The sequence below is a fragment of the Sinocyclocheilus anshuiensis genome, unplaced genomic scaffold (assembly GCF_001515605.1).
Source record: "Sinocyclocheilus anshuiensis isolate Anshui unplaced genomic scaffold, SAMN03320099.WGS_v1.1 scaffold1477, whole genome shotgun sequence".
Lineage (NCBI taxonomy): Eukaryota > Metazoa > Chordata > Actinopteri > Cypriniformes > Cyprinidae > Sinocyclocheilus > Sinocyclocheilus anshuiensis.
This window is the reverse complement of record NW_015547710.1, coordinates 436,501-451,108: the sequence shown is the minus strand read 5'-3', so window position 1 is coordinate 451,108 and position 14,608 is coordinate 436,501. Positions and strand designations below refer to the sequence as shown.

Sequence of the window (14,608 nt, the reverse complement as noted above, 5' to 3'; positions counted from 1 at the left end):
TTACACCAAATACACAAAATAATGTTCTTTTTAGCAGCATCATATGACCCCTTTAAAAGAACCAAACCCAGTTCACTTAAAGTGAACCAGAAAAGGAACCAGCCGAAAAATGACCACAGGCATTATGGTGTTCACACTATAGTGGACTCCCTGATCTCAAGACATTTGCAGATAGGTAGCCAGTGCAGTGTTGACAGAACCGGGCTAATATGGTCATACTTCCTGGTTCTAGTAAGAACTCTAGATGCTGCATTTTTAACTTTTTAACACAGCTTTAACAATGCATTTCATTCTAATTTAAAATTAAAAGGAAATATTATGCATAAAGTTAATTCAACTTCCTTTTCTCTTAGATAAGATTAAGGGGGGGGGATAATTTACAATAAGCTGTATTTCATTGTTCAGTTTTAGAAATGATTGTTTTTTGTTGTTGTTTTTTCTAAAGAATTGTAAAATAGTATACCATGGTCTGGCTGAATACTTCTGATTGGCTGGCAGGATTGCATTTAAACCTTTTAATGCAAGTTATGCAACAAATTACAACTACTCACATTACTGTAATTAAGTAGTTTTTTGGGTACTTGTACTTTAATGAGTATATTTTTAAGTCTGTAATTTTACCCCAACAACAGGTTGACATGCATGCAAGGCCAAAAAGCACTTTCATTGTCTTATAATATGCTTTTTTCCCCACTTTTTTTGCTCGATGACTCCCAAACGGTTCGCTCAACGATTCATTTTTAACCCCTCACTGCAGAACACATGATCCAGAGGGCGTGGTTGGATCCACATCTAGGGGGTGGCGATGGGTGGGTTTAGGGATCAGGGGGTGGAGACGGGTAGGTTTAGGTATATGTAAGGTGGGAGGAGTTGGATCTGGATCCAACCACGCCCCCTGGATCTTGTGTTCTGCATTGAGGACGATCTCCTTCTTGTCTAGCTCTGTCTGTGTACACGGTTCAAGACAGGGTATGTCTAAACACTCCCAACACTTTTCTCCTCCAACTTCAAAATCGTCCTACATCGTTGTTTTACCTTTATTGTATTTATTTATTTATTTATTTTGTAAAGGGTGTTTGACCCTCCTTGCACGTTCACTTTGTAAACACTGGGTCGGTGCTTCTGCAGCGATGTAGGATGATTTTGAAGTTGGAGGAGAAAATGATTTTGGAGTTTTTCGACATACCCTAACGGATTTACCCTCACAGTGCAGAGCACAGCGTCTTCTCCACATGAATCTGCTAGGTGTTTGAGGGAGGGGAGGTCCAATTTTCCCGGGTCTGCGCGCGCAACAAGTGGGCGGGCATAAATATGCTAATGTTTCATGTTGACATCAACTTGAAACAGTTTAAGATTGGTTTTAAAAACGACTCGTTTTCATGACTTGGAGTCGACTCTTTCTTTTGAAAGACAATAACTTTATACACGGTGCACTTTTAGATTTAAAACTTGGATGTTTTCATTCACCTAGAGCTGTGTAACACACTGCATGAAAGGTAATTTTTAAAAATCCATAATAGGGCACTTTAAAATGTGGCCGAGATGAAAAGCTCTCTTGCAAAATCGAAGGCCAAGTCTGAGGGTGAAATTAGCATAGAAGATTCATTTTGAAATCTCCTATCATGTTGTGTCTCGTCACTTGCGGTGAGTGGATTCTAACTTAAATACCTCTGATTGTGTTTAAGAAATCAACAGACATGCCTGTGATTGGTTACATTGCTCAATGCAACGCTAAAGTAACATTGAAAACACTGGATCTCTTGTCATAAATGTTTTGGCAATATGCTATTATTACAGCTTCAATTGAGTGAGCTCTTGCTCTCTTTTGAGCTAGTGTAACTGTCGTAGGCCAGTAAGAGCTGTGCGTATAAATCTCACTCCCCTGGCGTCAAGAGGTGCTCTAGCGCCTGCCTCCCACGCCGGAGACCATGGTTCGAATCCCGCTTGGAGCGGGGCGAGTAGGACCAGTTACATTTGGTGCCGTGACCTGGATGGGAGTAAGGATTAGGGGGGAAGCCGCCAGCACTGGTCACAACAAAAATGCTTTGCATGCTTATTATTATTAGGGTAATCTGCAGGAAGCACAAAAGACAATTCTTGAATTGTGAGTTTATCAGTGCGCCATTCAGTCAGATAAAGAAATAAATCGTGGTCCTCTCCGATCTCATGAAAGTGCATATCAATAGCACGAGTTTATGTTTTGATTTGACATACTATTTATATGCAGAAATTGACTCTGGCGTACATATGATATGCAGTGGGCAGGATTAGGGTTGTGGAGTAGATGCGTATCATATGCATGCGAAAACTGCATATTATATGCACGTTAAACACGTGCCTATTATATGCACGCCAAAGTCAATTTCTGCATATCAATAGCACGATTTTCTGTTTGTATTTGGCGTACTATTTATATGCATTTTCATGAGACGGGCTCAAAAAATATTCTTGTATTCTCGTATAACATTATGTTTGAACCACTGATGTCACATGGACTATTTTAACGATGTCCTTACTATGTTTCTGGACCTTGAACCTGGTAGTTCCGTTGCTGTCAATGCAGGGTCAGAAAGCTCTCGGACTTCATCAAAAACGAAGGTCTTACGGGTTTGAAACGAGTAATTAAAGGGATAGTTCACCCAAAAATGAAAATTCTGTCATTAATTACTCACCCTCATGTTGATCCGAACCTGTAAGACCTTCTTTCATCTTCGGAAGACAATTTAAGATATTTTTGCTGAAATCTGAGGTCTCTCTGACCCTCTGGTCAGTGGTCTTACGGGTTTGGAACAACACAAGGGTGAATAATTTTTGGGTGAACTAAACCTTTAATGGCAGAATTTTCTAAAACTAAAACTATGAAAGACTCAAATTACTAAAATGTGACTAAGACTATTAAGCATTTTCGTCTCAAGATAAAGACTAAAATCAAAAATGCCTGTCAAATTTAACACTGTCTAGAATATGGTTTACCTTATTACTTCCCGGAAACTACTAAATGGACACAATGAATGGATAAAGTGCAAAAGATTGATAAATACAAGTGTTTGATTTGGATGTTACTATTGGCATTATCTTATGAAAAGAGAAACTGATTACTCTTGTCTGTTCTTTTGTTAATAAAACTCCTTTTATTACACCTGTCTTCCTTGTGTTGATAAAACAGTAAGAGGCTCTACAAGGCTATCTTACATTGAAATCACTACATAACACATTATTGCAATTAAGTTCAAGGGTTCAAGCATGCTGAATTCCTCCTGTTTTAAAGACTTCAAGACACAGATTTACAGTGCTTGCAATGCAAACCTATTTGTTTATCTATGGTGGCGTGTGTGTTGCACAAAGCACTGTTCCAGCACATAGGGGAAGCACATAACCTCGGTCACTGTGGATATATGCACAATGGGATCTTTTGTTTTGAGACAACAAAGAAAAAAGATGATAATACATCACAGAAAAGTCCTTTCTGCGATTTAAAGGGATAGTTCAACCAAAAATGAATATTCTGTCACAATTTATCCACCTTTATTTTGTTGCAAACCTGAATGACTTTCTTTCATCTGTGGAACATAAAAGAAGACATTTTTATAATGTTTCTTGATCCATACAATGGAAGTCAATGGTAACCAAAATCGTTCTTTAAAATATCTGCTTTTGTGTTCCACAGAGGCAAGCAAGCCAAACAGGTTATTTTTAGATAAACAATCCCTTTAAGATTTGTAAAGGTTTGTCTGTGATTTCCATTGCTTTAGGGTATCGAGGTATATGTGTGTTTGCGAACATGATTGCCATACTGAAAACAGGGTTACAGCTAACAATAAAGCAACTTTGACCTTGACTCCTGCCTAATCTAAGCAGCCATCAACGGTTCATATTTCAAAGAGAAGACCATTAGGAAATTACAACAGTTGCACATTCTTTTATCTAATTATCTCATTATTTAATCTTTGTTAATGATCAAGGACTAGCTATGCAATGCACAAGTGAGCTACTGGCATATATTTTACTTGTTAATTTCATGTAAGTGCCAAAATACACTCTTTCTAGCTAAGATTAGTCTACTAACAACAACATATACAAATATCACATACTAAAACTAGAACAAATAGTCAATTCTAGAGACTGCGTTTAATGTCAACCAAAAGAAGCACATTGTTAGTCAAAAGTTAAATGTTTACATTTCTACTGTGTGGTAATAGCCGACGACCACTAGTTTATATAGTTCCCCTACAGACTGCAATGTGAAAGTAACTACTGAGTAAAAAAACAAACAAAACCGCTGTCAAAATCAAATGACCTAAAACAGGACATTGCTGCCACCTGTAGACGTGAGGGCTTTGTGTAAAGCAGTATGAGCTGCTTTCACTTTCACTATGACTTAGTATGTAAACACTTACGTCTAAGCTTCTGAATATGTATTATGTATATGGCAAAGTAGAAGAAACACTGGTAAGGTATTATGTTGGATAATTGTAATGTTTCTATTCTCATGACAATAGACAAAAATAATTTTACTTTTTTTATTATTATTTGAGAAAAGCTCATGTACATTAAAAAAAAAATGAACAGACTCTGTTGCACACTTCCTCCAAGGAGTCAAAGAATAATACAGCACCTTTTTGGCATACGTCAAAATTAATAAGGCAATAAGAACTTTAAATGTTTTTGTTGAATCTGGACTACTTGATCACAGATCAGATGCAATGACTGTACACTGTGGCTGTTGTTTGTATTTTTGTATGTTTCATAACTTTTTTAACAAACACAAATAAATAACAGCTTGCTCACATGCACCTTTTCTGGCACACCTGTTTGTGACTAGAAGGTAATATTTCATTGCACTCTCATGTTTGTTGCTCTTTTAACTCTTTAATGTATGTGTAATTGTGTTTTTGTTGTTTTTTGTATTAAATATCTCTTCAGCGATCAGTAAATCAAGGTTAATACTTTTTTCTTTACATCTACAAATGTTTCAGACTTTTTTTTTCAGTAATGGATGTGACATGGAATTATTCAAACCTTGTGTCTTAACCAGCAGGCCTGAGGCACCACAAATTGGGCACCACAGTTCATGAAGTGCTGACAAAAACTTAACACAAAAAAAGAGAGACTAACACTGAGTAAGGGAGACATTTCATAGGCTTACAATCGATGAAAAAAAAAATGACTGGAGAACTTTGATGGCATATTTTGGCCTATGGTTTGCAGTATCTGAGAGTAGCAGTGCACACCCGGGATCTGTTTTTCCTTAAGAGTCTGATCTTAGTCAAGGCATGACTGAGTGACCAACACTTAACACATTCAAAGGTATTCTTTGAACAAATCACAGCTCAGAGATTTGTGGCACGATTCTCTGTCTAAACTGTCCTGATCTTAATCTGTTCTTTGTGGCATATGTCATTTTATGAATACAGTTATGCAGAGGATGGGCACTGACCACAGAACAGCACATTTACTCTGAGATGCTCATTTCACATAGGCCCAGATCTTATCCTTAAATGAGGCAAATCTTTAGCCTAAGATGAGAGAGGATTTGCCCCCTGGTGGGTTTCTACGGCCAGAAGGAACCCCAGCTGCAGGCTGCTCTGTTGCAGAGAGGCAAGGTGGAGCTGGTGTGTCATCCTGCTCCTGAATAGGTTCTGTGAATATAAAAATGAAAAGAAATATTAATGAATTATCAGATAATTACAAAAAAGAAACATTAAAAATATATGGAAAGAAAATGTTTTTTTCTCTTTTATACTACTGTATGTCATTGATCCATTTGTCACAAGGGTGAGATTTAAGGCTGGAATACACTACAAAAATTTTGCCCCGACTTTCCCCGTTTAGAGTTTGGATAAATCAAAACTAGATGCAAAACTCTGACCAAAAGTCAGAGTCAGTCTGCAGATTTGAGTTGACAGATTTCATAGAAAATTTCATAATGTATGATGGTCACAGACTCCATTTATTAGTGTCAGGCTATGAATCCATCCAGTCGGAGGATATCAAACATGTTTGATATTTTCAGCCGATTTTAGAACACTTTTATATGACTATTGTTTTCATTTGTCACACATCTCTTAGCAACAAGGTGCATGTTTCTGTGTGAATCTGTGATCAGAACAACTTTAAAGTCAGGTTGTGTATGATCCTCAGTCGTGTAGTGTATGATGCCCAGTTTTTCTTCTGTGATTATTTACAAACTCTGTAAGTGTATGATGCCTAATGTTTTCAAATCTGTTGAGATTTTAAAAGTTGGTAGTGTATTCCACCCTTAAGTAAAAATGATCCAAATCTAAAGTATTTTTAGAAATATAAAAAAACATCTAGAACGTGCCGAGTTCTTAAAAATATACTCATTGTATTCATGTTGAACCTTGAATACGTATGTACACATCTTAATTATTATTTTCAAATATTTATATATTTCATTTTTAATATAAAATAAAGGTGGTTTTTTTGCAATTATATTAATGTTATTATTCTTGGGGAGGGACATTTTACAACCTGAACTAGCGTTGCTTTGTCATAAAAAGATCATAGATGATATTTTAAGAAAAGAGCGTCCACACGCTTCTGCATGTTAGTTTACATGACTTTTGATATTACAGTATCACCTTGACATTTTTTTCTTTATGCCCTCCAAAAATGATCAAAATGAAATAAAAACGAATAACAAACTCAATATGTGTATTCAAGTCATCTATATATTTTTTTTTTATAAAAAAAAAGTGTCGTATGTACACATCTTAATTATTATTTTCAAATATTTATATATTTCATTTTTAATATAAAATAAAGGTGGTTTTTTTGCAATTATATTAATGTTATTATTCTTGGGGAGGGACATTTTACAACCTGAACTAGCGTTGCTTTGTCATAAAAAGATCATAGATGATATTTTAAGAAAAGAGCGTCCACACGCTTCTGCATGTTAGTTTACATGACTTTTGATATTACAGTATCACCTTGACATTTTTTTCCTTTATGCCCTCCAAAAATGATCAAAATGAAATAAAAACGAATAACAAACTCAATATGTATATTCAAGTCATCTATATATTTTTTTTTATGAAAAAAAAGTGTAATGTCAAATACATGTCAGAACACTCACCAACAGTGATCGAGTCTTCCTCACCATTCTGTGCAGAAAATAACGCACATTCTCAGCAATAATTTTTAAAAAACTTCATAAGTCAGTATGAAAGTCCATCCAAGGTTACAAGTTTGTTTTCACTCAGTAATGAAATTGTCTCCATATCTTACCACGGGTACGTTATTTTCGACTCCAAGGTTACAAGTTTGTTTTCACTCAGTAATGAAATTGTCTCCATATCTTACCACGGGTACGTTATTATTTGTGGTGTTACTTTGGTTGGCTGGTTGAGCAGTACATCTTCTGAGAGGGGCAGATGGTTCTCCACACAACACACCTGTAGGCTTCCCACCTTTGAAACAATTAAAAGTTCATGTACATTGATATTATAAACAATAGTGAATACCCAGATGTTCAAGCTATAAGTTGTATTTTGTTCATTGTTATACATAAAATACACTTAAGTAATTATTACTTTACCCGAAGGACAGCTATATTAAAAACTGCATTCTTTGACTTGCAAATAACAAATGTTATTGTGAGGTAGTGTTTTTTAGAAAAACACATGGAATGATTTGAAATTCTTATCTCACATGGCAACCTGTGAACCTATGCTACAAAATGTACATAAAAACAGCAAACATTAGCGGAGATTCAGCAATGTAAGCACATTGTGCAGTCTTTTGTGTGTTTAAGAATCAGCAAAACCTAGCAAGTTTTCAGATGTGGAACTGAAACTGTATTTGGTTTGTCAATATCACAAGTTACCAGTTGTTTATCTTTGAAAAGTATGAGATTTGAAGCAGTACATACACATACACAATCATTCAAATATTTCTCATCCTTTTCTCTAATGTTTCGCCAACTTGAACGCAAGGGAATGACACAGCCTAGAAGTATGCTATTATAGAGGTGAAAGATGAGATATCAGTCCAAAAAAAAAAAAATCAGCACCTGGTGGATTGTTCCTTCGATGTGCATGAGGGTCCTCAGGTTCGGCAAATATACTAGATGCCATTTTGTTTTTTTTCACAGGTTTCTCTTCATCTGTGCCAAAGCAGATGTTTGAACCTCCACCTGGTGGACGCAGCACTCTAGGAAGGAAAACAAATACAAAATATGTTGTCAAAAATGTAACTTTTGTAACTGTCACACCCTTGGATTGTTGTGTTGTGTTTTCATTCCCCATGTGTTCAGTGTGACCCAGTTTTTCCCCATGTCTGATTATGTTAGTCAGTACACCTGTGTCTTCATTAGTTGATCCTCCTCACCTGTCTGTCCCTCATTTGCACCCCTACTTTAGTTCCAGTCTGTCCTGTGTTCCGCTGTCCGGTCTACTAAGTCCATACGTGTTTCCTGCCTGTCTGTTTTGGAATTATCCTCTTGTGGATTAATTAAAGACTGTTTGCATTGCTCATCATCATACTCATGCGTTTCATTCCGCCGTAGCGTGACAGAAGACCGGACCTGATTAAGTGATTATACGCGGCGTGTTATCCCCACATTTTGGTTTTGTTTTGAAAGGTTTTTCTTTTGGTTTTTTCGTTATGGAGTGGGCAGCAAAGTTTTCAGCTGTGGCTTGGGAGAGCCATGATCTGGTTTCGTTTGCCCTGAGTTTCACCCGTCTTGCCGTCACGTCCCCATTTGATGACGAGACCATGAAGTCTCTGTTCCAGATCGAGGCGAATTACCATCACCCCGTGGACCTCCCAGACACCATCGAACTGAACTGGAGGGAGGCCATTTTTCAGTGAATGGAGAGCATCCTACCCCGATCCGGAACACAACAGGACCCAGAGCCCAGCCCACCATCACCCCGCTGCGCGGAGCAAGAGCCTGAGCCCACTGCAGACGGAGAGCCAGAGCCCAGCACGACCTACGAGCCATCGCAGAAAGGAGCGACAGAGCCAAATATCGCCCCAGAGCCTATCACGTCCGACCAGGTGCGAGAGCCGGCTACATCGCACGCGACGGTGGATGTTACAGTGGAGCGTGAGGGTGCTGAGGATAGCCCTGCACACTGCACCGCCGCTGAGGGTGAGCTGTCACTGAACTCTTAGGACAATGTGGATATATATGCAGACATGCCCCCTCTTCTTCCACCTTCGTCAGAACTCTCTGTCTGCCTGTCCTGAAACGACCACGGAGGTCGTTCCCCTGTCCATCGCGCTCCCATGGTTGGGAGTCGTGATGTGGTGTGTGTGTGGGTGGCACACACCATCCCTGAACCCTCTACCTGTCTGGATTTCCTACCCAGCCTCCCTCTCCACGTCATGGCTGGAGGATCCCTTGTCTCCGCCTCCAGCCTCTGAGTCCCGGACTCCGCCTCAGCCCGTCGACCCAGCGGCTCCACCATGGCTCCTAGCTCCCTCCTCTCCACTGTTGCCCGTCAGTCCACCAGCTCTGCCGGGCTCCCTAGTCCCTCCGGCTCCGCAGTCCTCTGGCTACACCTCATCCCTCCATCCCTCTGGCTCCATCAGGCTCCTCCTTCCCTCCGGCTCCACCTTGGTCCTCTGTCGCTTCGGCTCCACCGCAGCCTTCCGGATCCCCGCCTCGGTCGCCAGAGCCATCTGCTCGGCCTTGGCCCTCCGGATCCTCCCTGTCACCCGGCTCTTCAGCATCTCTGCCTTGGGCTCCACCACCACCTGCTCCGCCGCCGTCGGTCGGCCCCCTGGAGCCGTCAGCCCTTCCTCCACCATGGCTCCTGCCTCCGTCGGCTCCACCGTGGCCCGCCATCCTGGCTCCCGCCTGGCTACTCCGGCTCCATCCTGTATTCTCCATGGCTCCTCCCTCCATCTCATCGGCCCTGGTCTTCTGCCTATCTTCCTGCCTGCCCTTCGCCACCGCCTTGTCCCCAGCCCAAACCCCCTCCCATCCTCCTTTATCCGTCCTTGCCTGGGCGCGAGGCCATGCCTTCGGGGAGGGGGGAGTACTGTCACACCCTATTGTGTTGTGTTTTCATTCCCCATGTGCTCAGTGTGACCCAGTTTTTCCCCATGTCTGATTATGTTAGTCAGTACACCTGTGTCTTCATTAGTTGATCTTTCTCACCTGTCTGTCCCTCATTAGCACCCCTACTTTAGTTCCAGTCTGTCCTGTGTTCCGCTGTCCGGTCTACTAAGTCCATACGTATGTTTTCCTGCCTGTCTGTTTTGCAATTACCCTCTTGTGGATTAAAGACTGTTTGCATTGCTCATCATCGTGCGTTTCATTCCACCATAGCGTGACAGTAATTGATCACTTCTTTAGTTTAGTGCATTGAGTTAATGCACCTTGTTTACTTTTATTTTAAGTTCATTGCTTTTTTTTTGATGGTTTAGCCTACTGTTCATTCCCTGTCAGCTTGACCAATGAAGGGTAAATAAAACCAATTTTTTTTTAATGAAATATATTCGAGTCTCCATCTCATGTAAGCATCATATTTTATTTTAATTTATGATTATATAATTCTCAAAGGTCATTTTAATCTCTTTACGGGTAGAAGGTTGAGTAACATTAATAGCTACTGAGTGCACATTTAAGGAAAAAAAACTGTGGCTTTAGTAGAGAGAAAATAAAATTAGTTTGGGTGGGGGTTAACCATCTTTTCATCTAAATATAATTGTGCAGAAAAGGGCTTGATAGGCTATATAGTTTAATATATCCTAATTCCTCATGTACCTGTATTGTTTGGTTTAATTAGCTTTATTATCTTATTAATTATATTCTGTTAATCAAAATATTCCTCATACTGTTCATGAAGCCTTAATGAACTGAGCTAAAACGGCAAGCTGAAATAAATCTCCCTCCACAAGTGTGACTAACAGATGAAACGACAGATAAACGGTGACTAATTCACTAATCTGCACGTCATTAGTGCATTCAGTTAATGAAATAAGACGGATACAACAGGAAGCGTAATAAAATTATTTACTACACCAACCGAACCGCACCCAACCAAAATACACACACATGCGCTCAAGCATCCTCCCGTTCTCTGAAAACCTGGACAGGGACTGGTTTCACATTTACAAACGACTGACATAATGCATTAAAAATGCTGTATTAATTACTCATCAATTATGTAATTAATTATGGGTTTCCGTTTGAGGATGCTGCAGTCAATTGAGGCCGCGTCACAAAGCCTTGCGAGTTGCCTGCCTAGACAGTATTTTGGAGCATTATAATACACATCTAGCTGACTTGAAAAGCGATGTCTCAAACATGCAGCACGCTTCTGACATCACCCAGAAAGATGTCTATAGGCAGCTAACCAGATTTTCAGATACTGCCGGAGGGATGCACATATTAGTACAATAAAACAGGCATCTTATAAACCAGAAAATGCTGCTTTGAAGGGCTTATAAAATCCAATAAACTTTTTCCTTTGAGTTAGTGCGTACCATTTTGTCCCAAAACGCAGCATTTGTACCCAAGATGGTGCTCATTTCTCATCAGCATCGCCACCCGTTTTTACGCCAATATCGTTTAGCTAGAGAGTAATTTCGTCTTTTGCCAGTAGGCTAATATTACATCTCAGATAACGTCTTTAGACATCACAACGGTTAAATAATTTGCTGTTTGCTACAACCTAAAGCGAGTGAGCATTGTTATCTTCCTACAGACATCTATCAGCACCTGGAGCTGCTCCTCGCGGTCGGGTCCATGCCTTGGAAATTGGTGGTGGTCGTCATCTTGAACATTTAAAGCTTCTGTTCACGGCTTTTCCCAAACTATATTCGACAGATTATTGTCATCAAGCCTCAAAGAGCGTCTCCTGCTCAGGTCATCAGTCTCTGGTGCTGAATCTGCGCTCCTGTACACGCCCATTAGACGCGATTAGTGCTGCACTTCTGCAGATTCGCCTCTGGGGCGGCGCCAGACAGCAAACTGTTTTTGTGAACTCTTGAAAAGTTTAGATTCTAGTTTAGATTCTAAACTACCGCGGCTGTATTTTCACAAAAACAGTTTGCTCTATAGTTTTGTATGAGTCCTTCAGTTGTCGACAGCTTTTATTCTAAAAACAAAACTATAAAGAAATGTGTAAACATTCACTGTTGCTCAAGACGGCGAACACGATGATCATGGTAAATTGTATTTATTCTATCTTCTGGGTAATACTGAAGTATCTAATGCAGAATCAAAATTACTCTCTGCTGGGAAGAGAAAAAAAGTCAAACAATATGCCGGAAAAAAAGGCAAACGATATGCCGTACCTGGAGGATTTTTCCTTAAGAACAGCGGGCGATTTAAACTGCTCAGGACAAACACGACACTCATGAACAACCACCAAAAACACTGATCATCTATGTAATGATAAAATCATTACCTTTTTGAATTTCAAATATTATAACGTAAATACGTACCGTTGTGCTCAAAATTATTCATACCCTTGCTAAATAAGATCTAAGGCAGCCCTGACAATAAGTCCGCATTGTTTATCCATTTGATCTTTAATAAAAAATCCAAAATCCAAAAATTCATTTTTTTAAATCTAACCTTTAATTGAAGTAAAAAAAAAAAATAAAAAAAAAACGTGAAAGTGGGGGGAAATCACATTATGAAACATTTTTTCTCTAATACACAATGGCCACAATTGTTGGTAGCCCTAGAAATTCTTATGATTAAAATATCTCTGAAGTATATTTCCATTCATATTTGCATTTTATATTACACCAGGGTGACTAGGAACATGAAATTATCCAGCAATGGCTTCCTGTTTCAAAGGAATATAAATATGAGGAACACAAAGGCCAAATTCCCTTAATCATTGATCACAATGTGTAAAATCAAATAATATATTTCTGATGTCCAGCAAAAGATTGTTGAACTTCACAAAATAGAAAGTGGCTGTAAAAAAAAGAGCTAAAGCATTGAAAATTCCCATTTCCATCACCAGGGCAATAATGAAGAGGTTCCAATCAACTAAAGATGTTACAATCTGCCTGGAAGAGGACGTGTGTCTATTTTTTCTTAATGCACAGTGAGGAGGAAAGTTTGAGTGGCCAAAGACTCTCCAAGGATCACAGCTGGAGAACTGCAGAAAATTGTTGAATCTCGGGTCAGAAAGCCTTAAAAAAAAAAAAAAAATCAAACAGCCCCTACATCCCCAAACGTTGTTTGGGAGGGTTTAAAGAAAAATCTAGATAGAAAAAAACACTCTCATCCAAAAACAAACTCCAGCATTTTATGGAGCCATGACTGGAACTTCAAATGGCACTGGCTTCTATGGTAAGATGAAACTAAAAAAAATGAGCTTTTTAACAGCAAACACTCAAGATGGGTTTGGTGCACACATGAGTAAAAAGGTACCCCATGTGTACAATGAAATATGCTGCTGTATCTTCAATGTTGTGGGCCTATTTTTCTGCCAGAGATACTGGATATTTTGTTCAGACAGACAGCAGTGGATGCTATCAAATACCAACAGATAAAAAATTAAAAACCAACTGTCCATGCTAGAAATCTTATAATGGGCCATGGTTGGATCTTCCAACAGGACAATAATCCAAAAACAAACATCAAAATCAAAACAAAAATGGGTCACTGAGCACAAAACAAATATTCTGCCATGGCCATTCCAGTTCCCTGACCTGAACCCTATAGAAAATGAGTGGGGTGAACTGAAGAGAAGCACCACCAATATGGAGCTGGGAATCTGAAGGGTCTGGAGAGGTTCTGGATGAAGGAATGGTCTCTGATCTCTTGCCAGGTGTTCTCCAAACTCTTCAGGCATTATAAGAGAAAACTCAGAGCTGTTATCTTGGGAAAAGTAGGTTGCAAAAAGTATTGAATAAAGGGTATGATTAATTGTGGTCAATGTGTATTAGAGAAAAATATTTATTTCACTATGAGATTTTGAGATTCACGCTAGGCCGCCCAAATGTTCACGCAAAGAAAGAAGGCGTAACTTTTATCCTCGCTGTAGTATTGTTGTTGCCGCCGCCGCCATTTTTTTTTACTTTAAACCGCATAAACACATTTCATTACACCAAATACACAAAATAATGTTCTTTTTAGCATCATCCTATGACCCCTTTAATGAATTCCAATCATTCGCAAATAGGGCGCTTGTGCACGCTCATTCACAATTAGCATAATCCCGCCTATGAATTACAGCTACGTAAATTGCGTGTCCAGATACGCAGTGGAATATTCTGGTCTATTTTCTCAGGTTTGGCTCCAGTATATTGCATAAATGCAAAAAAAAAACACTAATAGGCCATATGCCTAACAATAAACATTCAATAACGTGTGTCCACCAAAGCGTTTTTAGCCAGCTGAAAAACTGCCAGGCGCTCTTCTTAAAACGGCCAGCTGGTGGTGCTGGAGGACGCTTTGGTGGCACAGCGTTTTTCTAGCCGAGACGCTTTGGTTGCTATGATTTTAAATATCCACGGTAGAAACGTATTACTAGTTTCTCATTTTGAAGATTACTTAATATAAAAATGCAGTAACCAGCAATATTAACTTCTCTATTGTTGTTCAGTTGTTGTACAAGTAGGATGATTGGTCGGTGTAGTATTTGTCCCGCCCCTCCTCCATTGA

At 39.3% G+C, this 14,608-nt stretch overlaps 2 protein-coding genes across 2 annotated transcripts in view; both read right to left on the bottom strand.

Annotated features, from left to right (window-relative positions):
- Positions 1 to 4,573: 4,573 nt before the first annotated feature.
- On the bottom strand, positions 4,574 to 11,891 carry LOC107703999 (hematological and neurological expressed 1 protein-like). The gene is made up of 6 exons (XM_016506813.1): positions 11,699 to 11,891; positions 8,036 to 8,175; positions 7,327 to 7,433; positions 7,252 to 7,284; positions 7,100 to 7,127; positions 4,574 to 5,639 (listed from the first exon to the last, which is right to left on the bottom strand). Exons 1-6 carry the CDS (start codon positions 11,761 to 11,763, stop codon positions 5,512 to 5,514), a joined length of 501 nt encoding a protein of 166 aa, XP_016362299.1. The 5' UTR covers positions 11,764 to 11,891; the 3' UTR covers positions 4,574 to 5,511.
- Positions 7,529 to 14,608, bottom strand: part of LOC107704010 (ADP-ribosylation factor-binding protein GGA3-like) — a 24,642-nt gene continuing 17,562 nt past the window's right edge. The window contains exon 19 of the transcript XR_001635898.1: positions 7,529 to 7,540. The gene's annotated coding sequence lies outside the window, so the exon portion shown is untranslated. The remainder of the gene's footprint in view (positions 7,541 to 14,608) is intronic.